Here is a 27848-nt window from a genome sequence, read left to right as displayed (position 1 = left end):
TTCTTAATGAGCTAAATAAAACCCACTGCAGATTGCAAGATGTTACTTGTACAGAACAATTTGAAATGTGCAATAAAAGCAGAGGTAAATAACAGTAAATAAAGCAAACAACCTGGACTTTTATTTGCTGACCTGCACCCTTAAAGGAATAGTTCACCCAAAATTCTAATTGCACTCATTATCTACTCACCCTCATGTCGACTAAGGGCTGGGAGAAGTTTCAGAGTTATCCGTGGCTTCTCTGAGTTACAGGGGGTCTCAGCGTAGCATTGCATGTCCATATGACAGTTGCAAATGGATAGCACTTTTCTTCGTAACAAAAAGACTCACCAAAAAACATCCAAATACCTCCATGCTGCTCGTATGTAATGTCTGTCTTGTATTGAAGCCCCGAAATGCGAAATTGTTCCGAAAAAAAAAGCTTGTTTGTAGCGGAAGCTCCTCTTCCTGGTCCGGGTCCGTCCTCTCCCTGGTCCATCCAAATTGGACGAATCAGGAAGTAGATAATGAATGCAATTTGAATTTTGAGTGAACTATCCCTTTAATGATTCATGTCGTCTGCCATCAGATCCTGGCTCTGGATAAGATGACAGTGGAGAGGGTGTCGGCAGAGAGGAGCGAGTGTCTGCTGAGGATCGAGCAGAGGGCCCTGCAGGAGCGACTGGAGACAGAGAAGAGACAGGTAACATTAGCAGCAGCATCACTGCTCACACTCGGCTGGAGTTGACAAGGCTCCCTGGCCGATGAGGTCGTCACTGACTCATCATATGATCAGAAACTTTGTCAACCCACTGAGTTCTACATGGTGCTTTGACAAATGAATTTGCCATATTGAATCTATTTATCTAAAGTACATGAATAAATTAACATATGAATTTCAGATTACAATATGTCTGTCTTTCCAGCCAATAATTATAAAATGAACATAAATATACCAGACCTTGATTTCAGTGGGTGGATTCAACAACTGCCCTAGAAACTTGTTGCATTGTTCACTTGTCAAGCACAAGTGTAAACAATAACACCTGAAATACCTGCAATCCAATTGTTTTACCAGCTTTAGGGCCATAGCATTGTGTATGATGACTCATTATGTGTGTATGTTGACTGGCAAACATGAATGGGACAGAACCACTGTTAAAGTTAGAAACTAAAAAAGTTTGTGTGATTATCAGCGTTGCCAGATGGGAAATGTAGGATTATCGTACCAGGGGCATAAAATTATCGTATTTTGAGGGAAATTATCGTACACCTTTTATAACCAAAATAACAAGCCTATTGATACACTATAGTCAAATATGCTAATGTACTATAGTCACGCTAGTGTATAATAGCGTCCTATGGGCACTCACAGCTTTGTAATGTCAGTACAACGTCAGTACCCCCAAGTGGGGTTGTCCGGTTTTTTTTTTTTACATTCGTCACGCAGTGAGGATGATTTTGTGGTCCTCTAACTTGTCAGGAAATAAAATGAGAAAAATAAAATGTTTAGTCATCCAATCCTCAAGAGCAAATAGACCTAATTATGATCACAGTTTATTTTAGTGGTGGTAGATTTTTAGCTCTCCTGAAGCCACACATTAAAAAGACGACAACCAATTTGATCCTTAACAGCGGCTGGCAGGCGCGCGCGCACGCACGCACACACACACACACACACGGACGGATGGACGAACGAAATTTCAGAGTCATGATCAACATGACATGATTTCGAATAAACGTGTGGCGGTTTCGGACAAAAAAACAACAACTCAGTGTGCAAGGGCCTTACTGTCTCCTTCGGGGGCTCTCATTTTCCCTGCATTCTTCTGTTTTGAATTTCGCTCGCTTGACTTCTGGACCCGACCTGAACGTCTCATGGGGCGGGCGCAGCTGACCATTCAGCCAATCATGCTCGTTTTTCTGAGACAAACGTATGAACGTCACTCGTGATTGGCTGGAAACTTGTCACATGGGAACAGATGCCTTCAGGGTTCACAAAAAAATCCGGCAGATAGTTGCGGCAGGCTGATTACAACCACACATTCACGAAATGGTCAAATTATCGTACATTTGGCCCTTTTTGGGATTATTGATCGTACATCGTACAGAGGGCCAAATTATCATACAAATACGATAATTATCGTACACCTGGCAACACTGGTGATTGTCACTCTATCTCTGGAAACAGCTCCTTGTTGCTGCGGAAAACAAGATAAAACCAGTAAAATGAGCTCAATGTGCAACTACTTTTCACATTTCATTCTTCTTGGTTGATGAGCTGACAGACAAATGAATTTCTTGTTGGTGGTTATGTCATATTGTTATTATTATTATGATTATATTACTTATAGTATTCTTATTCTTCTGTCGCTAAACATCTTGATTAGTGCAGGTTGACTTGTACTGAATGTTCAGAAACAGTAATACCATGTCTTGTGTGTGGTTGTCTCTGCCCTTTAAGCAGGCATCTCTGGTCAGTGAACTGAAGAGCTGGTGTCTGTCCAAACTGCAGAACATGGAGTTTCGCTTCACAGGAGAGCCCAGCAGCATCAGGCTGCAGCGCTCCTCCTCCGTGGCCGAGGGCCTGAACAAAGCCGACGGAGCCGGTCTCACTGTGCTGCCCGCTGGACACGGAGACGGCTCCCTCTGCCCCGAGCTCCACAACAGTCCCTCACTGCTGGACTCGAGCCGCGGGGAAGCCAGCATGGCAGAGGGAGGCCCAGCCAATCACTACTTTGTTGTTCATGTGGAAAGCTCTCCAGGTGGGGTCTCAAGTTACACACACACACAGAGGCACTGAATCCTAGATCTTCACTTGTCCCACTGTTTCCTGTCAGAATATCAATTCTAAAAATATATATATACTTACAGTAGTTAAAGAAGGCAGAGTGCAGGAATTAGCCTGGTTCATTCATCTTTACCTGGTGATCATAGATTTGATTTAGATGTTTAGCTGTTGCTACATTGTTACAAAAGTCACCATTTTCATTCATGTATTTGTTTATTCAGATATCTTTACATTGTGTAAATGAAGCTGGGGAGCTTTTTGAATGGGCCCTGGCACAAAGAATAAGTCCTTCAACACTTGTAACAAACAATACAACACATTTTACAGTAAGACAAACCAAAAATGCCCACCTTTATCAAGCACCCACACTCTCAGACGGCACATGGATCCACAGTCTCACTCACACACACTCATTTATTAAACCATTACAATTACTCCAAAGATGCTTAATTTAGGTAAAAATGTAGCATAGTTAAGCTACAAATCCTGCATAGTTCATCTTTAAACTTTCTAAACTGTATCTGAGGTTAGGTTCAGATGCGTTAATGAAATCCAAGGTCTTTGATGTTTATGCATTAACTGAACTCAAGTCACATGAATTACTTTCAACTGGTCCTGCACAGACTCAACAAACAATAATACATCTCCCACACCTGATTGAAACCTTGGCCATCACCAGTTTCACATGCCACTGGACAGAAGCCACAGGGTGTAGACGTAACAGTATCAGTATTGTGAGCGGTGCAGCGTGAGTGAGTGTGTGCTGTGGGGGTGTGAACCAGAGGCAGAGGATGTGAGGTGGGTGTCAGCTGTACCCACCGGCTCACCCCATACACAAATCCTGAGTACACTCCATCTCCATCACCGTGGCGTTAGGCAACAGCGCCCCCACCAGGTCCTCCACACAGTCACAGGGATCTGTGCTTAAAGCTGTTGGTACAGAGGAACAGAGGAACAAAAGTATCTTCTTACTTTTGTTCTGCTTTGTGTATGTGTGTTGAGTTTGTGTATGATGTTATCTCTTGTACACCACAAAGTAAAGTAAACATACATTTAATTTAGAATTCTTAGAAATAACTAAGCAAGTAAACATTGGTCGTTTTGAGCAATTTCTTGTTCAGGCCATATCATATTTTTTAATTCTGCAGTGGATCAAAAATCAAATCTGAAATACTCCCTGCCCTAATTTAAGTGCACAGTTTCTTTCTCATGACCTGGAAGGAATAACGTTGCTGCCAGAGCAAAACATCACTGCATTGTTCATTATTCATTGGTCATGATGAGTTATACTAATTAGCAGGATGGCATGAATAATAATAAATTGTTAAACTGTTCAGTGGTTTCTGTGTAATTGAATCTGCTCACTGAATCTCTTTTCAACTTTAAACAGATTGCGATAAAGCACATAACGCAGAGGTGGCCTCTCCTGCAGCAGCCAAGAGGTCACTGTCGTCCGTCCAGGTGGTCCGGCCCAAGGAGCGTCCAGTGGTCTGCGCTGACCCCCAGTGGAAGACCAAGGACCTGCAGGAGCTGGACACAGTGGACTACCAGCAGAGCCAGAGAGCCAGCAGCCTGTCTCCAGGCACAGAGCACCGCTGCAGCAGCGGTGGCGGCGTTGGTGGCGGAGAGGCCGGGCTCAGAGACAGAGAGCGGGGCCGGGACAGAGGTCGGCGCCACAAAAAGCTCGCCCAGGCCAGGAGCAAATCCAAAGGAGCCGCGGGGCCCCGGATCATGGAGGTGTTCGGAGACCCGCCCAAGGAGCCCACCTTCGCTCAGGAGCGGGACAACATGCACGCCATGGAGGTGACGCAGTACTTCTTCGAAGCGGTGTCCACCCAGATGGAGCGCTGGTACGAGAGGAAGGTACAGGAGGCTCGCTGGCAGGCCAACGAGAGGGCGCAGGCCGACAGAGCCGCCCTGATCGAACGCATCACCTACCTGGAGGACGAGCTGCGCATGCTGAGGACTGACAAACGAGACGACAGCTAACACAGAGCCCCGCCCGTCTCTGCCACACTGTGCACACCACCCCAAATCAGCGTGGGATTAGATATGATGACGTAATCTATATCCATTATAACACAACCGTCACATGTCGTCTTCCTAGACCGGTGGCTCTCAAACGTTTTTACATCAAGGACCCCTAAACTGACACAAAGTAGACCACAGACCCCCAAACACCATAAATACACAAATACTTGTTCTGAGACTGAATAATGTTACTTTTTTTTAGTAAATGTACATTCAAATTACTGCCAATGGCATGATTCAAGAAATTTCTGAAAAAAAAAATGTAATATTTCTGGGGGGGGAAAAATTGTAAAATTTTGAGAAAAAGTTGGGGACCCTCTCAAGGACCACTGGTGGTCCCTGGACCCCACTTTGAGAACCACTGCACTAGACAACCACAGCCACACTGAGCACTGTGTCTTTTTTCTTAATTTTTTTTTTTTTACAGTGAACTCAAAATGTCCCACATCCAATGTCCTCTCATGGTAGCGGTGGGCCAGTGTGTTGAGATGTGTACATACAATCCTATAGAAACAGTGGCAGCTCTCGTGCACTGTGTTAATCAGTAAACGTAAAGCTAGATGATCTAATGTGCCATTTCTGAGACAAATGGCGCAGAGCTTGTTTGGTGTCTGTTGCTTTTCTCGACAGCCGCTCATCCAGATACCTTCACTCCACACCGCACTCCCTCCACCTGCCGTGTTTGACATCAGTCAGATGAGCGGCTGTGAAGAAAACTGAACTACAGGCAGAAACAGAATCCTTCATTTGTCAAACACCACTGTGCATATATTTGCCCACCAACATGCTAAATATACTGATAAGTAAGTATAATAAGCTTTTTGTTGGCATCTGGAAGCTGGAATCAGCCTTGTGACTTTAAAGGAACAACCTACTGCTTATTTATGAGAATGTAGCTCAACTGACACTGTATATAAAAACCCTAGTGAAGGTTTGTTTTAAACGTATTAATATTTGACTGTGTTGCATGGTGTTTGAATTGCACAGAGGCTGGAGAACGACAAGAGAAGACTTTTACAGTGTTTAAATGCAATTCTTTCTTTTTTTTAAATGTCTAAATTGATACAAGATTCGAAAAACAATAATCAACTGATTAATTCAATTACATTTAAATTCAAAGTTTGATTTTATATACATGCATATTTATAGATATACATTGTCATCCACATTCTCCATCTTTTTTCAGGTTGTGAATATAAATTCTCACTTGTTTGATACATTATACTATCTATTATTCTATATTTTGCAACCTGCCCTGGAAAACATCAAATGTGAAAGAAAACAACTTCTTTCTTTCTTTTGCAACAGTTGTATTGCTCCCCTGGTTGACCCACAGGGGGCTCCAACCGCATTCTTTTTTTTGTCTCCAGTTTGAACATGTACTGTTTAATTTAAAGCAGAAGTAAGTGGAATGTTTGTGTTAATATACTGTAAGTCTTAAATAGTTATATCTTCCGACTGCAATCACTTATATAGAGTGTTTGGTCGGAAACACGGGTCTGTCAGTCACTCTGCTCTGCTGTAAGCCAAGGAGAAAACTTTCCATGTATCCTACAACCTTTATCCAATGAGGAGAGAGAACGGTATAAAGGGGCAGTCCTCTCTGTGTGTGCAGCCAAGGGATGCGCGTGAATATGGTGACGTAGGGACGAGGGCGGGGACTGCTAACTCGGCTGACAAAAAGTTAGCCAAAACGACCGTATCGCTTACTTCTGCTTTAATGAAGATGTGACTGTCATTACTTGTGATTGGCTCAGACAGGTAAAACGACAGAGCATTTGTTGTTTTCCTGTTTCAGTTCTGAGAAAATATTTTGTCTACAAAAAAGGGACGTCTTAAACTGATTGTATTTAACACTGTAAAAGTGCTTTATTATTGTCCAGTTGCCACATCACTCTCCAGACGCCATGGACCTGACATGACAAACTTGTGAACTAATTTAACTAAAAAGCTAAAACATTACTGTAGTTTTGACACATCCACCCTCAACCTGCCGTCCACGCCACATTCCTGCAGTTCTGTGGACGCTTACTGCTCAGGTGTGTGATGGATAGTAACCCATATTGTAGTAGTGTGTTAATATGAGCGGGGAGAAGTGTTTACAGTGACGTGCACAGTAAACACTACTCCTATGATGCAACACTGGCTTCTAACACAACTGTGACCTCTCGTCATCATAAAGACACACACACGTTCATACTTCCTGTCTGTGGTGATCTCTCACTACATGCCACTACTGGAAGCCAAGCTCTTATCATTAACAGCTGACTACATATGATCTGGTTTCCCAGAATCCTCCCTGCCCATCACGTTTACCTGTAAAGGACAACCCTGACTGTAAAGATGAATTCAATCAGAAGCTGTTGCTGTGTTGCAGTATTAACTGCCTGCTGGACATTTGATGTAGTGACTGTCTGCTCATACAGGTTGGTTAATTTACCATGGATGTGAATAATACAGTCTGTACCATGAGGCCAGAAGACATATTTTGTATTAAAAAAATGATTGTTCTTAATTTGCCAATACTTCCTGTTTAATACACACACACATATATACACAGCTGAACAACAGCAGGACGATGCCTTCAGGTCAACTCCATCCATCTGTCCTTGACGAGCAGGCAGCTAATGATGAGTGGGACAGTAATGGGGTTTCCCTGTCTCCACGATTACCTCAGTCTCTTCTCAATAAAGGCCACATGATGGCCTTCACTGAGACCCAGTCCACATGAGTCCACATCAGGGATTCCCAGAGGCTCTGTCACTAACTTCTGGCCAGAGCCAGAGACTTCTGCAGCTCTTCCAGGTGGTTGTTGGCTTGAGTGACCATCATGCGGATAGCATCCTGTGGAAATCAAGATGGCAAACAGCAGCAGTAAAGACGTTGTTGGTCACATCAACACAGTGTGCCTACACATTGTTTATTGAGGCTGAGCAGGGTTAAAGTATTTATCATGAGGCTGAGCAGGGCTAAAGTATTAATCAGGACAATAATAAAGTCAGGACCCTGTCTCTACCTGGTCTGTGGCGGTCTTGTTCCTCTTGAACTCATCCCTGGCCCAGTCCCTCAGGTACTTCCGGTCCGCCTCGTCGGGTACCTGCCGTATGGTCCTCAGCATGTTCCTGTAAATCCCCAGAATCCTCTGCCTCTGTAAAAACTGGGATACAGTAGGTACGCAATGTAGTCTGGTCAGATTGGAGATATTTCCCAAATCAGTACGACTTCCGGGAATTTTTGGCATACAGCAGATTTTGCTTTTGCTTTTGTTTGGATACTGCATTTCGGCCAAATCAGTACGTAGCTACAGCCTGACAGTGACTCAACAGATGAGACTCCACTCAGTAGGACTTACGTCATCTGCATTAGCTCCAGTATTAATGTTAACGGGAGTTACGGGGGAAGGGCCCTTCAATGTGTCCTGTATAATCAGTGTTTCATTTTCCTTTTTTTTTCTTTTTTTTTGAGGTGGGTAATATTTATTTATTTATTTATTTTTAATAGTGCCATATAGTGTAAAGACATACAGTTACTACAGACAAACTACAAGGGTGCAACGTGGGTGACTAACAAATAACAATATCATACCAACAAGACTTCAAATAGGCAAACAGAAAAGAGACAAGAACAAAACAAGACACATATACGTACATATGATAATAGTAAAAGTTAGTAAATTTCACAATAAAATGAAAGAAGAAAAGAAAAGAAGAAGGATATATATCATGAAGAAATAAATACAAATAGAATGCGAAAATAAAGAATAAAAGGTAGGTAAAGGTTTAGGCTATTTTTCTCTTGTGAGAGTGTGTATGTACGTGTACGTGTGTGTGTGTGTGTGTGTGTGTGTGTGTGTGTGTGTGCACATGTGTGAATGATTTCTTGTGTAAGATTGCAGAGAAAAGTACAGAGGGAATGAGAGAATGCGATGGAAGCATGAGATGGAGGTGGAGACAGATCAGTGTTTCATATTAAAGCAGAAGTAAGTGGTCTGGTCGTTTTCGCTAATGCTGCGTTCCAGGCAGGCTTTTGAAATCGTAAATTACAGCTTCAAGTCACAACTTACGACTTTGTAGCGTTCCAGGCAACCCACTCGTGTTTTTCCGACCTGTTTTACCGGTGAAAGTCACTATAACGGCCACTCATAACTTCCGACCGGTGAACTCGTACCAGATCGAACTGGTACCACTTCACGGTCGGAAAAATACGAGTTTCCTTGAACGCACCATAACAGTCCTCGTCCCTACGTCGCCACATTCACGGCGTTCCTTGGCTGCACACACAGCCCTGCATGCCGTTCTCTCTCCTCATTGGATAAAAACTGTAGGATACGATAAATGTTTTCTCTTCGGCTCAGAGCAGAGCAGAGTGACTGACAGACCCGTGTTTCGGTCCAAACACTCTATAGAAGTGATTGCTGTCGGAAGATATAACTATTTAAGACTTATATTAACACAAATATATCACTTACTTCTGCTTTAACTTACATGAGATGATGAGACTATAAGGATATAAGGACTATAAGGAGCAGACTGAAGTCGTGAACCTGCTCCAACGCTGTGAATGAACCTGTTAAGTTAACTCACTAACTCACTCACTTACTCAAACGGTCCACACACGAAGCTCGGTGACCATGACAACAGGCTGTTACATGTCGCTGTTGACCGTTACATTATGGTTAAACATTAACTTACATGTCTCCGGCTCCACGTCCTCCGTGAAGCCGCTCTCAGTGTCACAGAGACGCTACAGTAAAGTGGCAACTTTCTACGCCAGGGGTAAAAACGGTTTCATCTCCACCGCTTTGTGTTTTTACCTGTTTGAGAGAGAGAGCTGCTGTCGGTAACCTCGACACCGCCATGTTGGACACCACAGATGACCTGAGCCTGACGCCGGATGTTGGTACGCCACCAGGCTAACAGGGTGGTTACTGCCCCCTGGTGGACTGGAGCGGAGAAAGCATGTATTTCAGGCAGAAGCAAATACCCCTGGCTGCAGGCTGCAGATCGGACGTGACCTGCAGCAGGGACGTGCACATGACTATAGGGACAGGAGCTCAACATCAGAAAAGGGCAGTAGCCTATGTAGCCTACAATTTTTTCAGGCCTCAATATCAAAATAAATAAATTAAATTAAATTACAGTTAGTCGGTAGAGAAAGCCTGCACGCCTTCAGGACTGTCAACATGCTGGACCAATTTCCCAACTTCCCGAAACAGGGACATGACTTATGAACTGGTAGACTAAGGCTAATATGGTAGCCTATTGGATGCACATTAACATGGCTTGCAGAAAAAAAAAATCATGTGAGTGCAAGTGCAGAATAGAAGTACAGGCTACACATCTGTGACAAAACCAAGAATTGACTACTGTGACTGTGCATGTTTCACAGGTAGCCAGGAATGATCAGGTAAGCAGGGGGTTTAAATATCCCACTCTAATCAGATGGAGAGAGCATGTGACTGTCATGTAAAAAAAACAAGAAAAAAAACGGTTATTTGTTGTAAACTAATGTAGATTTGATTCTCACAAAGGATATCTCATGTAAAGAATAAGATCTGAAATAAGTCTTCAGTCAGTTTATTTAAATAAGACTTTATTGTTGTATGCATTGACAGTTGACAGAATAAACTAACATGATATGATTCCAGTTGTGTTGTCGGCAGGAGAATGAGGTAGTGCCAAGGTTTGCAACCAGTCGTCAGGTATTATGTCCATTCCTGTTAAAACATTTTAGACTTTAGCTACACTACAAGGAGACAATAAATCAAAATGTGTCATAAAAATTATATTAAAAAAAAAAAGCAATACAGGCCAAAGTTGTATTTAAAAAAAATTAAATACAAGGGTACAAACTGTTGACTATACCGCACAGTACTCATACTTTTCCCTCCCTCTTGAGGAAAGACATGGGCTTAAATATTTCTCATTATACATGCCGGTAGGTGTAACTCACCAGTGGTAATGTCATGATACAGCTTCCTCATGGCAGGTGTTGAAATGCAGGGGAAGCTGTCATGTACGCCAAACCTGCCTGCCACAGCACTCTGGTGCTTGCATTGTCCACCGGAGATCCCAAGTGGGCAGGAGCAGTACCCGATCACCATATTCACATGGTACTGTTCATGACCAGATGTACTTTGGACGATGTAGATCCTTCTGTATCAACGGTGAAAGTTGTGAAAGAAATTGATACAGGCTTACAGAGATAGGCTACTAAATACTAGATAAAAGTTGATTAATAGAAAACCAGAGGGAGGTGAGGTTAGTAGAAATGCATGTAAATAACCATTAATATGGCCATTATATTTCTGTTGTTTATCCAGTCATTTTCTGAACTTTCTTTAAAGTAAGGTTGTTATTTCTTCAATTACAGTGGACGTGAAAATCGGGCCTTTAATTTGTGTCTTGCTGGAAAGTGACACACAAACCTTCTCCGTGTTAAGTTTGCGCTTTCAAAAAGAGAGCAGGACTCAGCTATTCAGACAGACCCGTCAAAGTTCAATTTATTGGGAACACAAGTGAGGGGGGGTGGTTAGTGGGGGAGGCCAGGCTCCGTGTGGCCAAGCGGTGTGGTCCGAGGGCAGGCAGGACTGGGCACGGTAGCAGGGTAGCAGGATGGAGGTACAGGGACTGGAAAAGAGGACAACACAAAAATCAGGTAGGTATAGTATGCAAAACTTAGAGTTCAAATTCAACACTAAGGGGCCAAGAGACGAGTTACCACCACATGGTTAACGACGAACTGGCGAAGAACAGCACAAAGGGACTGACTCATATCCTGCAGACAGGGGAGGAGGGGTGATGAGCCTGATGCAGTGCAGGTGTAGTTGCAGGTGGAGACACACCCATGCCCAGCCCACACAGACAAACACGGACACAGAGGGGAGGGGGGAAACAGAAGTCCTACATCTCCTAACACTCCGACCTTCTCCTCCTCCACGCCTCACCGTCATTGCCTGCCTGCCTTCCCTCTACAGGCCTGAAAACTGTTTAATCGCACCTGGCTGACAAGGGCACAAGGTTTGTGGTTATTTCTTTTTATCCAATGTTTAATGTGTAGCTTGAATTTTTGTGCCTTTTCTGGTTTCAAACAGTTTTATATGACCTGCTTAGGCTAACAGAAATGCCAATTTTCATTAGGAGCTAAACCTAGTTATTTAATTGATTTGTTTACGAAATGTATTTGTGTTTTTCACTGGTTTTTACTGGCTTTCATGTATATGTTTGAAGCTGCGTTATTTGATAAAGAATGACTATTTAAAAACTTTGATTTCAAGCTCAATATGACATTGTATATAGTGCTCTATTAGAGGTTGTCTTTATTTTAAAATGTTTTAATGTGATTTTCTGTTATTAAAACATTGATTGTAGCAGTTCAAAATTATTTCACCTGGGAGAATCTTGTAAGGCTACTATACGGATGTTCTGCTTTCAGGCGAGACAGAGATATTTTTATATTTCTGTCCCCTACAGTGTGTTCCAGAGTGTGGGGATGCTACAAAACGTACCTGAACAATCACCTCACAGTCAACGTCGCCATGGTGGATGTTTTTCAACTGCTTCCCCTCTGTTGTTGGCGACATCGGTGAGGCGGCGGATGTAGTACTACTCTCCATGCGCATGATAACAAAGCTAACCAGCTGTGTGACATTAGGTCTGTCCCAATTCAGGGGCTGCAGCCTTCGGAGGACCCGGCCTACGTGGTCTACGTAGGCAAGGCTCCTCCGAAGGCTGGGTCAACTGTCGATAAATGTGACGGTCTAGCCTACGGAGCATTTCCTGATTGCGTCACGACGTCATCACGTCTGCCGACCAAGCCCGGGAAAAACGCCGGTGACAACAAAAATACAAACTGACATACGACACAGAAAATACAGATGACACAGAAACTTAACGGCCAGACGACGATGATGGACCCGGAGATTTTGTTTTTGTTTTTTTTAATTATCTGGCTGTTGGAGGAAGAGGAGAGGTGGCTCCGGTTAGGAAGAAATTTTCATTTTTGTAAAATGTAACCCGCGGGATGGGCATTTTTCTCAAAAATGGCCTGTGTGTTTTTTGGTCATTTTCTCCAAAACCACTGGCCCGATTTCAACCACAGTTACCCAAGCTGTAACTGTGTAGTGGAGAAGCGGCAACACACGCGCGTCCCCTCAGATGCGGCTGCATCTCTAGGTCGCTGGTGTGTGAGTGTGAGAGAAATAAAAGCTCTGACTTGCTTGGGCAGACGTTGTTTGGTGTCACCCGCTGATTTGCACATGTAGGCTACAATATCTAGACCCCGAATATAAGACGACCCGTCCTTTACAACTTTTTTCGACGGAAAAAATACTCGTAATCTATCATATCATAAAATATATGTAGATATTGCGTGCATCATTTAGGGATTTTTATTAAACATTTACTGTTTCATTCAGTGTAAACGTTAACACGTGTACACGTTCACCCTCTTATTCATTTATTTTGACATTCATTCATTCATTCATTTTTACACACATCGGGTCATGAGCGGTGTCCCTAGCAACGGCCTGTGATATAGCCTAACAACGGTCTGACTGTTATAGCCTACAGAAATAATAGACATGGATCCGTTAAATAAACTGTAATATACAGCCATACAAGTACAGTTTGCTGTCAGTATAGTTGGTGGACTTGTTGATGATCGCCCACGTCTTATACAGCAGTGTTTTGTGTCCCTGTCACTGGCTAGGCAGTACGTCGGTCCGTAACACACAACACACTCCGTTGCTAATCGTTAACTTAGCCTACTCAGGTATGACAACCTGTTTTCTGTTGACAAAGCATTAAAATAATCAGAGAAGGCCTCTGTATGATCCATCTTCCTCTGATTTGATCGCTCTTGATGCCGGCTTTCCACTTTTGACACCAGATCAGCTGTCACTTTCTGCCACCAGTGAAGCCCCGCCCACAACACACGTCATCATTGTTTACAAACTTAGAAATGGTAAAATGTGTATGAACCCTATAAATAACCATCAAACCTTCTGCGTTGGACTCCCCTCGGACCACCAGATGATATATCCGAGTTTGGAGAAATTTTAATTTTTGGTCAAAAAAAAAAAAATCGAACCCAAAAAATGGGTTTTTGTAGCCTAGAAATCTAGACGCACCCTAGCGGCAGCAAATATATTTGCTCCGTAGGTGGGTCTAGAAACGAGCCATAGGAACTTTTTGAGTCTCGAACACGGATTGTGTTCACCAATCACAGCGCTCTATCTGTTTAGAGAGTCGTTGGGCGGGCTTAACGTGATGACGACATACATTTTAATTGGCTTGTCAGGCTAACGACATCCTCTCTTTGCTCTGATTGGTCGTAGCGCTACCGTAGCGCTATTTCTCCGGAGTTTGGAGAAATTTGAAGAAATTTTCATTTTTGGCCCAAAATGGCCAAAATGTGGGCATTTTTTTCAAAAATGGCCTGTGTGGTTTTTGGTCATTTTCTCCAAAACCACCGGCCCGATTTCAACCAAACCTTGTGCCTTGGACTCCCCTCGGACCCCCAGATGATATATCCAAGTTTGGGGAGATTTGAAGAAATTTTCATTTTTGGCCCAAAATGTAACCCGTGGGGTGGGCGTTTTTCTCAAAAATGGCCTGTGTGGTTTTTGGTCATTTTCTCCAAAACCACCGGCCCGATTTCAACCAAACCTGCTGCGTTGGACTCCCCTCGAATCCCCAGATGATATATCTGAGTTGGGAGAAATTTGAAGAAATTTTCATTTTTGGCCCAAATTGGCCAAAATGTGGGCATTTTTTTCAAAAATGGCCTGTGTAATTTTTGGTCATTTTCTCCAAAACCACCGGCCCGGTTTCAACCAAACCTTGTGCCTTGGACTCCCCTCGGACCCCCAGATGATATATCCGAGTTTGGAGAAATTTGAAGAAATGTTTTATTTTGGCCAAAATGGCCAAAATGTGGGCATTTTTTTTCAAAAATGGCCTGTGTGGTTTTTGGTCATTTTCTCCAAAACCACCGGCCCGATTTCAACCAAACCTGCTGCATTGAACTCCCCTCGGACCCCCAGATGATATATCCGAGTTTGGAGAAATTTGAAAAATTTTACATTTTTGGCCCAAAATGGCCAAAATGTGGGCATTTTTTTCAAAAATGGCCTGTGTAATTTTTGGTCATTTTCTCCAAAACCACCGGCCCGATTTCAACCAAACCTTGTGCCTTGGACTCCCCTCGGACCCCCAGATGATATATCCGAGTTTGGAGAAATTTGAAGAATTTTTTTATTTTGGCCAAAATGGCCAAAATGTGGGCATTTTTTTTCAAAAATGGCCTGTGTGGTTTTTGGTCATTTTCTCCAAAACCACCGGCCCGATTTCAACCAAACCTGCTGCGTTGAACTCCCCTCGGACCCCCAGATGATATATCCGAGTTTGGAGAAATTTGAAAAATTTTACATTTTCGGCCCAAAATGGCCAAAATGTGGGCATTTTTTTCAAAAATGGCCTGTGTAATTTTTGGTCATTTTCTCCAAAACCACCGGCCCGATTTCAACCAAACCTTGTGCCTTGGACTCCCCTCGGACCCCCAGATGATATAAAAAAAATGGCCTGTGTGGTTTTTGGTCATTTTCTCCAAAATTTTTTATTTTGGCCAAAATGGCCAAAATGTGGGCATTTTTTTTCAATAATGGCCTGTGTGGTTTTTGGTCATTTTCTCCAAAATCACCGGCCCGATTTCGACCAAACCTTCTGCGTTGGACTCCCCTCGGACCCCCAGATGATATATCCAAGTTTGGGGAGATTTGAAGAAATTTTCATTTTTGGCCCAAAATGTAACCCGCAGGATGGGCGTTTTTCTCAAAAATGGCCTGTGTGGTTTTTGGTCATTTTCTCCAAAACCACTGGCCCGATTGCAACCAAACCTGCTGCGTTGAACTCCCCTCAGACCCCCAGATGATATATCCAAGTTTGGAGAAATTTGAAGAAATTTTCATTTTTCGCCCCAAATGGCCAAAATGTGGGCATTTTTTTCAAAAATGGCCTGTGTAATTTTTGGTCATTTTCTCCAAAACCACCGGCCCGGTTTCAACCAAACCTTGTGCCTTGGACTCCCCTCGGGCCCCCAGATGATATAAAAAAAATGGCCTGTGTGGTTTTTGGTCATTTTCTCCAAAATTTTTTATTTTGGCCAAAATGCCAAAATGTGGGCATTTTTTTTCAATAATGGCCTGTGTGGTTTTTGGTCATTTTCTCCAAAATCACCGGCCCGATTTCGACCAAACCTTCTGCGTTGGACTCCCCTCGGACCCCCAGATGATATATCCGAGTTTGGAGAAATTTAAATTTTTGGTCAAAAAAAAAAAGTAACCCGCGGAGTGGCCTTTTTTTTTAAATAATGGCCCGTGTGGTTTTTGGTCATTTTCTCCAAAACCACCAGCCCCATTTCAACCAAACCTTCAGCGTTGGACTCCCCTCTGACCCCCAGATGATATATCAGAGTTTGGAGAAATTTGAAGAAATTTTTCATTTTTGGCCAAAATGGCCAAAATGTGGGCGTTTTTCTCAAAAATGGCCTGTGTGGTTTTTGGTCATTTTCTCCAAAACCACCGGCCCGATTTCAACCAAACCTTGTGCCTTGGACTCCCCTCGGACCCCCAGATGATATATCCGAGTTTGGAGAAATTTGAAGAAATTTTTCATTTTTGGCCAAAATGGCCAAAATGTGGGCATTTTTTTCTAAAATGGCCTGTGTGGTTTTTGGTCATTTTCTCCAAAATCACCAGCCCGATTTCAACCAAACCTTGTGCCTTGGACTCCCCTCGAACCCCCAGATGATATATCCGAGTTTGGAGAAATTTTAATTTTTGGTCAAAAAAAAAAAAGTAACCCCCGGAGTGGCCTTCTTTTTCAAAATGGCCTGTGTGGTTTTTGGTCACTTTCTCCAAAACCACCGGCCCGATTTCAACCAAACCTTCTGCGTTGGACTCCCCTCGGACCCCCAGATGATATATCCGAGTTCGGAGAAATTTTAATTTTTGGTCAAAATAAAAAAAGTAACCCGCGGAGTGGCCTTTTTTTTCAAAATGGCCTGTGTGGTTTTTGGTCATTTTCTCCCAAATCACCGGCCCAATTTCAACCAAACCTTCTGCGTTGGACTCCCCTCGGACCCCCAGATGATATATCCGAGTTTGGAGAAATTTTAATTTTTGGTCAAAAAAAATTTTTTACCCGCGGAGTGGCCTTCTTTAAAAAAAATGGCCTGTGTGGTTTTTGGTCATCTTCTCCAAAACCACCGGCCCGATTTCAACCAAACCTTCTGCGTTGGACTCCCCTCGGACCCCCAGATGATATATCCGAGTTTGGAGAAATTTTAATTTTTGGTCAAAAAAAAAAATGTAACCCGCGGAGTGTCCTATTTTTTTCCAAAATGGCCTGTGTGGTTTTTGGTCATTTTCTCCAAAACCACCGGCCTGATTTCAACCAAACCTTCTGCGTTGGACTCCCCTCGGACACCCAGATGATATATCTTAGTTTGGAGAAATTTGAAGAAATTTTCATCTTTGGCCCAAAATGGCCAAAATGTGGGCATTTTTTCCAAAAATGGCCTGTGTGGTTTTTGGTCATTTTCTCCAAAACCACCGGCCCGATTTCAACCAAACCTTGTGCCTTGGACTCCCCTCGGACCCCCAGATGATATATCTGAGTTTGGGGAGATTTGAAGAAATTTTCATTTTTGGCCCAAATGATGGGATGGGCGTTTTTCTCAAAAATGGCCTGTGTGTTTTTTGGTCATTTTCTCCAAAACCACCGGCCCGATTTCATGCTGCTAACCGCTGTTCACTGCTTCATACTGCTCCGTACGTCGCCCGTTGCTCGCTGCGGTAGGTGAGCTTTCTGCCGCACGTCTTTCTCTGTGGCATTGCACGTGTGGCAACCTGTGTGTTTGTTTACAGGTCGCTCTCGTGTAGTGCCGAACTAGCTCCATGTGGCGCTGGCCGGGACTGCTTGACCTGTATGTAGTACAGTGGTAGTAGCTCCCTCCTTCAGCCACTTGTAAGTTTTTTTCAATAATGGCCTGTGTGGTTTTTGGTCATTTTCTCCAAAATCACCGGCCCGATCTCGACCAAACCTTCTGCGTTGGACTCCCCTCGGACCCCCAGATGATATATCCGAGTTTGGAGAAATTTAAATTTTTGGTCAAAAAAAAAAAGTAACCCGCGGAGTGGCCTTTTTTTTTAAATAATGGCCCGTGTGGTTTTTGGTCATTTTCTCCAAAACCACCAGCCCGATTTCAACCAAACCTTCAGCGTTGGACTCCCCTCGGACCCCCAGATGATATATCAGAGTTTGGAGAAATTTGAAGAAATTTTTCATTTTTGGCCAAAATGGCCAAAATGTGGGCGTTTTTCTCAAAAATGGCCTGTGTGGTTTTTGGTCATTTTCTCCAAAACCACCGGCCCGATTTCAACCAAACCTTGTGCCTTGGACTCCCCTCGGACCCCCAGATGATATATCCGAGTTTGGAGAAATTTGAAGAAATTTTTCATTTTTGGCCAAAATGGCCAAAATGTGGGCATTTTTTTCTAAAATGGCCTGTGTGGTTTTTGGTCATTTTCTCCAAAATCACCAGCCCGATTTCAACCAAACCTTCTGCGTTGGACTCCCCTCGAACCCCCAGATGATATATCCGAGTTTGGAGAAATTTTAATTTTTGGTCAAAAAAAAAAAAGTAACCCCCGGAGTGGCCTTCTTTTTCAAAATGGCCTGTGTGGTTTTTGGTCACTTTCTCCAAAACCACCGGCCCGATTTCAACCAAACCTTCTGCGTTGGACTCCCCTCGGACCCCCAGATGATATATCCGAGTTCGGAGAAATTTTAATTTTTGGTCAAAATAAAAAAAGTAACCCGCGGAGTGGCCTTTTTTTTCAAAATGGCCTGTGTGGTTTTTGGTCATTTTCTCCCAAATCACCGGCCCAATTTCAACCAAACCTTCTGCGTTGGACTCCCCTCGGACCCCCAGATGATATATCCGAGTTTGGAGAAATTTTAATTTTTGGTCAAAAAAAATTTTTTACCCGCGGAGTGGCCTTCTTTAAAAAAAATGGCCTGTGTGGTTTTTGGTCATCTTCTCCAAAACCACCGGCCCGATTTCAACCAAACCTTCTGCGTTGGACTCCCCTCGGACCCCCAGATGATATATCCGAGTTTGGAGAAATTTTAATTTTTGGTCAAAAAAAAAAATGTAACCCGCGGAGTGTCCTATTTTTTTCCAAAATGGCCTGTGTGGTTTTTGGTCATTTTCTCCAAAACCACCGGCCTGATTTCAACCAAACCTTCTGCGTTGGACTCCCCTCGGACACCCAGATGATATATCTTAGTTTGGAGAAATTTGAAGAAATTTTCATCTTTGGCCCAAAATGGCCAAAATGTGGGCATTTTTTCCAAAAATGGCCTGTGTGGTTTTTGGTCATTTTCTCCAAAACCACCGGCCCGATTTCAACCAAACCTTGTGCCTTGGACTCCCCTCGGACCCCCAGATGATATATCTGAGTTTGGGGAGATTTGAAGAAATTTTCATTTTTGGCCCAAATGCGGGATGGGCGTTTTTCTCAAAAATGGCCTGTGTGTTTTTTGGTCATTTTCTCCAAAACCACCGGCCCGATTTCATGCTGCTAACCGCTGTTCACTGCTTCATACTGCTCCGTACGTCGCCCGTTGCTCGCTGCGGTAGGTGAGCTTTCTGCCGCACGTCTTTCTCTGTGGCATTGCACGTGTGGCAACCTGTGTGTTTGTTTACAGGTCGCTCTCGTGTAGTGCCGAACTAGCTCCATGTGGCGCTGGCCGGGACTGCTTGACCTGTATGTAGTACAGTGGTAGTAGCTCCCTCCTTCAGCCACTTGTAAGTTTCTTAGGTTTGTGATTATTATTGTAGGTTAAAGATGTCTATGTAGCAGCTCAGCACCGGCTAACCTAATGCTAAACCACTGCTGCTTTGCCTGGCTCGGAGCTTTCCCTCGCTCTGAGTTTTGCCTTGATGGAGCTGCTTGTCCCACTAGAGCTCCTTGGCGTTCAGACACCGCTTCCTACTGCTTGCCCTGCTTGCCCTCCTTCGCTTGTCTACGGCTGGTTAAGTGTTGGGGGTTCTTCCTGCTGCTGGCTGGGCGAAGGTGTGGCTCAGTAACGCTGTTTCCTCTGTTTAAGCCACGTCTTAATGTGTGCGCGTGTGTGTGTGTGAGCGTGTGAAAGAGAAACGTATGGGAACGTATTTTTAAATTTGTTCCTCTGTTATTTTGATTGTTTGTTGTGGCATTATGTTTATGTTATTTTTTAGTAACTGGTTTTGTTGCAACCCATAGATTTGATTAGTCTGTTGCTTTGAGTTTATTTGTAGGCTAATTATTTCTTTTGGGTTTTGTAATTAATTTGTGATTCTGTATATTTTGAGCGAGCAATTTGATTTGCTATTTTGCCTAATTATTATATATTTGAAGTTCTTTATTCATTTCTTTTCTTTTTGTTAGCCTATTAGTTAATATTTTGGTTTCATTGGCCCTCATTTATTAAACTTGCGCAGGATCTGGTGTAGATTCTGGTGTAAATATCAGTGTACGGCAAGTGTCACGTGTGATTTACTAAAAGTGTGTACGCTGCTGATTTCGGCGTAGAACCGGCGTGGTGGTGATAAATCCGGCGGCTGAAAACGAGCGTCATTTAAATGTCACGCCCCGATATATTCCTGCTTTAGAGGCGTCGCCCTGCCCCTTTTACGACATGGAGACACGGAAGACGGCCAAGAAGAGGGACTTTACCGACATTACCGCGTTGAACAGGGAGAGGGCGGCAAGATTAAATATCTGGACATTGATAGATTGATAGATTTTGTGATTGATAAGCGTCATCCCGGTGGATGGAGGCTGCAGACGCACATGTCACCGACCACGTCAGGAAACCCAGCGATCTAATGAAATGCTCCTGCAGTTTACTAAACACAAGTGACTGAGGAGAAATCATAGGCATATTACTGCTGCGAACGCGACTTTATGACCATCAGCACCGCTGGCATGGTTCGGCTGATGGAGGGATGTGAAACACCGGCTCGATGTCCCGCTGACAGGTCCCGGTGACGGGAAAAAAAAAAGAAAAGAAAAACACTCCGCCGAGATCAGCTGCACCTGGACAGGTAGCGGAGCCCCCCCCCCCTCCGGTGTCCGGCAGAGAGAGAGACTGAGGAGCCGTCCGGTCATGCTCTGGTGCTGCAGATGTTGGTTTGTGTGTGTGATCTACAATAACAGGTCTGTCTGTCATTGACTGTTGACACAGCTGATTAACGAGCATCTGTCACGTCGTGGTTTTTAATTCATCTCAGTTGCCCAAAATAAAAGTCGAGTTATATTTTCAACACAGACTTGGTTTTATCGTTTCTTTTTTTTTTTTTTGGCTACTTTTTATCTTTTTATCAATATAAACAACAACAACATGTGGTCCACATCGCTGCGTTATTAGACTATGGTTTAATAATCATTCTGACACAGCAGCACTCCTTCCTGCATGTTCTACGCTGGTTCCAAATGTGCGTACACCTGGTCAGAGCTGGCGTGAGATTTGTGCGTACCGTATGCTCACGCTCAGATTAATAAATGCCGATCCTTGCGGTGAATTTGGTGTACACCCATTTTTTTGGTGTACGCAAATTTCATAAATGAGGGCCATTGTCCCTAAGTGCTTCTCTCTGGTCTCCCCCCTTTCAGGTGCTGAGCCTACGGTGGTGGTAACCTTGTTACGACTTTTACTTCCTCTAGATAGTCAAGTTTGATCGTCTTCTCCCCCCCACCCCCCTTTTTGTGTTGGGTCTACACTGGTTTGAGTTTTCACTTTATTCTTATTTTGCTGCACATGTGGGGTGTTCCTGGCCCTGATTTGTTCCTTTTAATTTTCCACAGTGAATGATTTCATCTAGATCCTTTTTAAACCAATAGATTGTGAATAATAAAATAATATTTTTGTACCTTCGAACTGCCGTCTCTGCCTCACTTTGTGAACGAACCTGAGTGCTTTCTCCTGTTGAGTTAGTTCACTTAAATTTCCTTGGGTGAAACTCCCAGGGTGGTGTTGTCTGGCAACAATCATTTGACTAATACCATCCTAAAACATTACATTAACCAAGACCAGCCTTCACCTTGCCACAATAGGCTCAAACTATGGGTTGGTGTCTCTGGAAGTGCCCAGGTCTGGTTTTCCTCCTATCTTTTTGATAGGAGTTTAATTCTGTGTCACTTGGTTCATATCTGAAACTGCTCCCCATGTCGTGTACCTCAGGGTCTCATCTTGGGTCCAATTCCATTATCTACGCTTTTGCCTCTTCTTGACTGGACTAGCTGCTGTATCTCTCTTTTCACGTGTTTTAAAATAGCATCTCTGAACTGGGGTCTCTCTGTGGTGAGTTTGCATGTTCTCCCTGTGCCTCTGTCGGTTCTGTCCAGGTGCAACCCTGGATAAATTAATTCCACCTCTTGTGCACATTTTGATTAAAAAAACACAGCCAATTCAACAAGACAATTGAATCTTTATTAGAATTATGACAATAAGTTATTTCTTCAGTTCAGTCACATTACAGTAGGTTCTTTTTCAGTACAGCAGTTTCTAAGCATCAGTTACATCATAAAGAAAAGGCAGCAGGAAAAGTCACAGACACAGAATTAATACACGCTAATAAATTTTGAGGCATTAAGGGTGTGCAGTCTTCAGTAATTTGCAAAAACCATAATCATATGAAACAATGCGCCAGAAGTTTCTGTCAGAGCTGCACAAATAAACATTTTTAAAATACATTAATACATAAATAACACCTCACCATTACTCATTTCAACAGAGCAGTTGTGTCTCTACTCGCTGATCCAATTTCATGACTCAGCTCTCATCAATCTAACAGGCAGCTCACAGTATATCTCTCCCTTCCAAACTATTACATCCAAAATAAATATTAATATCGTGCAGCTGTGCTGCTCATGAGATACACTTGACTAATGATTAGGAAAAATTGTGCAGGCCAAAGCTGTGTATCTTGAATATGATAACTAGTCTGGGCTTCCCATGTTCTTTTCACACCTGTGTCTGTCTGTGCCATGCATACAGCTCACCTGTGCTGTTCCAGGAGCATCAAATAACAAGGTCAGCAAAAACCAGCGGAGCAGGGTGTGCCCATGAATACATTCCAGTCCAAATGAATGCCAATGTTTCTCTGTGTCAGCTGAGTAGCTACATAAATAGGCAGCTGGTTGTAAACAATTTAATTATATCAAGTAATGACTACAGGAATGTAGTAGTTGCTACTGTCTAAATATTTCCAGCTTGTCAATACTGACTCGTTGTATTTCATTCAGTCTGTGTACTGAGGTGAAGCTCACATTCAAGTAGCTTGTGTCTTTTGACCAGGGGTTCAAAGTTTTTCCAAACACCTCCTTTGCCTTTCTCCTAAAATGTTTCCCCACTATTACAAACAGGAAGGGGTTCACAGCACTGTTGCTGTATGCTAGATATGAGGACAGCTGTATGCAAATGTCCAGGATGTGACCCCAGAGGCACCCGGGGGTGACCTGGAGGAAATCCAGAGCGTCAAGGAAAACCATCACCTGGTGTGGTGTCCAACAGAAGAGAAAGACGGCAAGCACAGCCAGGACCAGGTGGGCAGCCTTCCTCTCTGCCCTAACCCCAGGTAATCCTGCTCCACGGTTGTTCAGTGCAGACACAATATGACGAGTACAGTAAACCACTACCAGAACAGGGAGTAGAAAACCCAACATGTTCTTGGTGATGTTTTGGTACAGCCTCCATGCTGGGTGGGGGTAGGCCAGAATGCATGCATCCACACCAGGATCCTCTACATGCACCACTGTACGGAAGAGCAGGATGGGCAGACTGAAGAGGAAGCCCATGATCCAGACCCCCAGGCAGATACGTTTAGCCCAAGTGGCTCTCCTCAGACGGCTGGGGCTCAGGGGCTTCACCAGAGCCAGGTAGCGGTCCACGCTGACCAGCATGAGGAACAGAACACTGCAGATGTAGTTCATGGAGATGGCCACGTTGACCAGCTTACAAAGGAACTCTCCAAACTCCCACTGGTAGCCGTGAGCGACGGTGAGTGCCCAGAAGGGCAGGCAGGTCATCATGATCAGGTCAGCAGCTGCCAGGTTCCCCAGGTAGATGTCAGCTAAGGTGCAAGGTTTCCTCTGCAGGCAGAACACGCAGAGAACCAGGCTGTTCCCTACCAAGCCAATGGCACTAATCAAACCCAGGAAGGCTGGCTGCAGGGAGGACAGCCACAGCCAAGCCTCAGTGTAGTCGCTGCAGTTGTCCATGTCTGGGTCCACAGTTGGGACCAACCAGTTTGATGCATTCACAGCCATTGGAAACTATTGCTATTGAAAAAACAAACAAAAAAACAGGGTCAGCATAAGCAAGCAGGCAAGGTTTATGTATAATCCTGTAGCACTTGTACATGTTACAGTAAGAAGAAAGGGGAGAGGGACATTTGAGACAAACACATTATATAAAACAAAGATACAGTACTGTAGCAAACGTTTAATTTATTATTTAATTTGATTTATTGTTGCATATGGGATTGTCAAACCAAACAGACTGACCAACACAGTCATAAAAAGGACTTTAATGTTCTGTTACTTAAAACCAGTTTGCAATTTACATAAGAAAAGATTGATATTTGACGTCTATATGATTTATTTTACAGGTTTACAAATGCTGATTACAACAGTAGAATAGACTGTCAGGTGAGCATGGTAAAGAGTAGCTGAGGTGTGGAGAAATAAAAGCATTAATACCCTGTCATAGGTTTTAGTTTTTCTTTTTTTCTTATTTGGAAAATCTACAACTAAACAAGTGATTTCACAAGAATCTCAAAGAATCTGTTCTTGCACAACTTTGGAAGAACGCACTTCCAGCATTCCTGATTGATGTTATCTCAGTAATAAACAGGGTGCTGAACACCTCTGCCTACGCATTTCATCACTTACGAGAAACAGATATCACCACACACCATGTTGTATGACATGTGTGCAACTCTGACTATTTTTTTCTTGCTGCTTACACTTTTGTTTGAGATCCATGGCTGTCTGTGGATCAATCAGAAGAAATTGCTATATCTATATTTGCAGGTATTGCAGTTATTTTGCTATTATACAATAATGTGTCCAAGGCAGCTTAAGTGAAAAAAAAGCTCTAGAAAGCAAAGAATATCTTTTCTATCTGCTGCTTACCTTAGATCCGTGGCTCTGCCTTTTCCATCCAGATTTGCCTGATGTTTATTCTGTGTACGTAATCATCATGGTGATCTCGTCTGCACTGAAGTGAGAACTGGGAGGCTGCTCACTTTTATCTGTGCAGACCCAGAGATCGTCAGTGTGTCGTCACTTACAATTTCCATCTGTTTTTTCCCTCCACAGTTTCTGTGCTGTGTTCTGGCTCATGAAAACGGTATGTCCAGGAGCATTATGGAGCCTGACTCAGTGGTCTGTGACAATCTATTTACACATAGCCTATCTGCATTTTTGGCCTCTGTATCTAAAGCATCTGAAACAAATCTTGGACCAAACAGGGGAATATGATTGGACTGGGAAAATTTGAGCACAAATACTGTATAATCTCAGAACCTGCTGAGGGGCCAATGGTGAGGTGAAAAGTTCAGATGAGAGAATTGACTGATGTGTCCAGATGTTTGAATATGAGGCGGAGCAGGAGTACCCCGCGGAATAATAAATAAAAAATGCTGCGTGAATACAGCACACACATGAATGACTTTTATCTCCTAGTGTTTATTTAATTTTGTTTGAATCACATACACTTGACTGGACATTTTCATGACCACTCAGCAGACAAAATTCCATTTGAGAGATAACAGAGAAAAGGTATATGTACCAAAGACACCACAAAGTAAGAGAAGTAGGCCTGCACAACATATGGTAAACCAGCCTGTTCACCTAAATTCCTGCAAAAATTCCTGTCTTTCTTAGTGACACAAAACAGACATCCATTATGATAAACTGTAAAAATGCATCATTAATGATTGTGGATGTGTATCATGATAAAGGCACAACTGTGATGAAAAGTTAACAGAAAGTTCAAACTGAAAAAATAATGAAAATTAAAAATTGAGATTGCAAAGAACAATACTGAAAAACCTTTTTTAATGACAGTATTTTACTGCCAAACTTTATCAGTGCCTGTGCAACATTTTCCAACTCTTTCAGTGTTTCAATGCGATTGTTTTCTTTTACAGTTAAAGCAGAAGTAAGTGGTCCGGTCGTTTTCGCTAATGCTGCGTTCCAGGCAGGCTTTTGAAATCGTAAATTACAGCTTCAAGTTACAACTTACGACTTTGTAGCGTTCCAGGCAACCCACTCGTGTTTTTCCGACCTGTTTTACCGGTGAAAGTCACTATAACGGCCACTCGTAACTTCCGACCCGTGAACTCGTACCAGATCGAACTGGTACCACTTCACGGTCGGAAAAATACGAGTTTCCTTGAACGCACCATAACAGTCCTCTTCCCTACGTCGCCACATTCACGGCGTCCCTTGGCTGCACACACAGCCCTGCATGCCGTTCTCTCTCCTCATTGGATAAAAACTGTAGGATACGATAAATGTTTTCTCCTCGGCTCAGAGCAGAGCAGAGTGACTGACAGACCCGTGTTTCGGTCCAAACACTCTATGTAAGTGATTGCTGTCGGAAGATATAACTATTTAAGACTTATATTAACACAAATATATCACTTACTTCTGCTTTAAGGATTTTATTCCCACTGGCAACATTTTAAAACACTGTTCCAACCTTTACAAATTGCCCTAAACGTCTGTTCTGATTCAGCACAAATAACAATAAAAATGAATTGTATTAGTTGGTTAATCAATGTTGACTGTTTCATTTTTAAAATGTATTCATTTAGGTGCATGCATCTGTGGGCTCATACTCTGTGGTATAACTCCTGACTCATACATTTGATTTGATTTATTTTAAGAGAACATTTTTACATGGTGATTTTACTTCTACCGTCATAACATGTTCTTCCAGTCACATTGGTGTCTGTTCCCCTGCTGTGGTCATTGTAGTGTCCCACTATCTGATTTGTGTACACTATCAGCATTAGACCATAGAAGGGCTGAATTTGGCTGATAAAAACACTCCAGATCAAGATGTGTCAGCAGTTCCACTGTGTGAAATAAACTCTCTCAAAAATATGCTCACAGAATAGCACTTTATAAAGATAACATTTACTGAAACTGAGATCCAACAGAAGAATAAACCTTCATATGCCAGATGTTTGTCCAAATATTCAGCCAGTCTGTGCTCAACACTTATCATAACTGATTTAAAATGGGTCTGTCCATATTTGGTGACTTGTTTCTATTTGCAGTTTATTTTTTGCAGTTTTTTGTTTCTGTTTGATAACCTGTATAAAAATAAACCAGTTGTAAATACAGCAAAAACATGTTGTTGAAACTAACATACACACATAACCTGAGATGGTCTGCTGCTGTCATTATATAAACAGCCACAAGACTTTCAGTCAGTTCTATAAACTGATCTAAAAAAAGATTAAAAAACCTCAAGAAAATTAACATCACCTCCTCATGGTTGTTTCCCCACCAACCAGCCAAGCAACGGGAAATGTGTTGTTGTGTTCTAGTTTTGTCACAGTCCCCTCGTTCCTGAGTTCATGAGTGCTGAATAAAAGCCACAAGTGCTTTTGCTGTGATGTTACAGTGAAGTTGACTTCTTAAAGAGGAACTATGCAGGTCTGGTCACTTTTTTAGCTGTTTTGGTCGCTCTTTTTTCTTTACGGAACTCCCCCTACAATATTTTTAATGTAAAAACTCACAGCTAACCCCCACATGAAATTACATCATATCCATGGAGACATTTGAGTGTAATTTTAGCACAGTTAATGAATGGAATAGTGAGTTGTGGCCAAAAATGTGAGGTCACTGTGACCTTGACCTTTGACTTTTGACTAGGGTCACATTCAAGTGCTAGATTTGAAGAACGGCCTTCATGCCTTA

At 42.9% G+C, this 27848-nt stretch overlaps 2 protein-coding genes and 1 pseudogene across 6 annotated transcripts in view; 1 reads left to right on the top strand and 2 right to left on the bottom strand.

Moving 5' to 3' along the window:
- ankrd6b (ankyrin repeat domain 6b) overlaps positions 1 to 4936 on the top strand; it is a 41782-nt gene extending 36846 nt beyond the window's left edge. Inside the window, exons 12-14 of one of the 3 annotated variants that reach the window (XM_085770553.1) lie at positions 569 to 682; positions 2444 to 2744; positions 4161 to 4936. In XM_085770553.1, coding sequence (XP_085626679.1) covers positions 569 to 682; positions 2444 to 2744; positions 4161 to 4759 — 1014 coding nt within the window. In that variant the 3' untranslated portion in view covers positions 4760 to 4936. The remainder of the gene's footprint in view (positions 1 to 568; positions 683 to 2443; positions 2745 to 4160) is intronic. The other 2 variants (XM_085770552.1, XM_085770551.1) reach the window with 2 other exon arrangements.
- Positions 4937 to 6511: 1575 nt separating this feature from the next.
- lyrm2 (LYR motif containing 2) lies at positions 6512 to 9756 on the bottom strand. The gene is made up of 3 exons (XM_085770555.1): positions 9615 to 9756; positions 7818 to 7958; positions 6512 to 7645 (listed from the first exon to the last, which is right to left on the bottom strand). Exons 1-3 carry the CDS (start codon positions 9657 to 9659, stop codon positions 7565 to 7567), a joined length of 267 nt encoding a protein of 88 aa, XP_085626681.1. The 5' UTR covers positions 9660 to 9756; the 3' UTR covers positions 6512 to 7564.
- A 12574-nt stretch (positions 9757 to 22330) lies between these two features.
- On the bottom strand, positions 22331 to 25158 carry LOC146961914 (B2 bradykinin receptor pseudogene; annotated as a pseudogene). 2 transcript variants are annotated; one of them, XR_015035174.1, is made up of 2 exons: positions 25047 to 25158; positions 22331 to 24185 (listed from the first exon to the last, which is right to left on the bottom strand). The product of XR_015035174.1 is annotated as a B2 bradykinin receptor pseudogene, transcript variant X1 (transcript). The 2 variants fall into 2 exon arrangements; XR_015035175.1 differs by having other exon boundaries at positions 22331 to 24191; positions 25047 to 25137.
- Positions 25159 to 27848: the final 2690 nt, after the last annotated feature.

This window comes from Trachurus japonicus, chromosome 24 (genome assembly GCF_045865225.1).
Source record: "Trachurus japonicus isolate A0001 chromosome 24, Traja_1.0".
Taxonomy (NCBI): Eukaryota; Metazoa; Chordata; class Actinopteri; order Carangiformes; family Carangidae; genus Trachurus; species Trachurus japonicus.
This window is presented reverse-complemented; position numbering and strand designations above follow the sequence as displayed.

Coding starts and splice junctions, on each gene's coding strand:
- lyrm2 (XM_085770555.1), bottom strand. CDS start 9,659: ATGGCGGTGTCGAGGTTACCGACAGCAGCTCTCTCTCTCAAACAG. Junction 7,959..9,614: donor CAGCTCTCTCTCTCAAACAG/GTAAAAACACAA, acceptor ACTGTATCCCAG/TTTTTACAGAGGCAGAGGAT. Junction 7,646..7,817: donor ACAAGACCGCCACAGACCAG/GTAGAGACAGGG, acceptor TGATTTCCACAG/GATGCTATCCGCATGATGGT.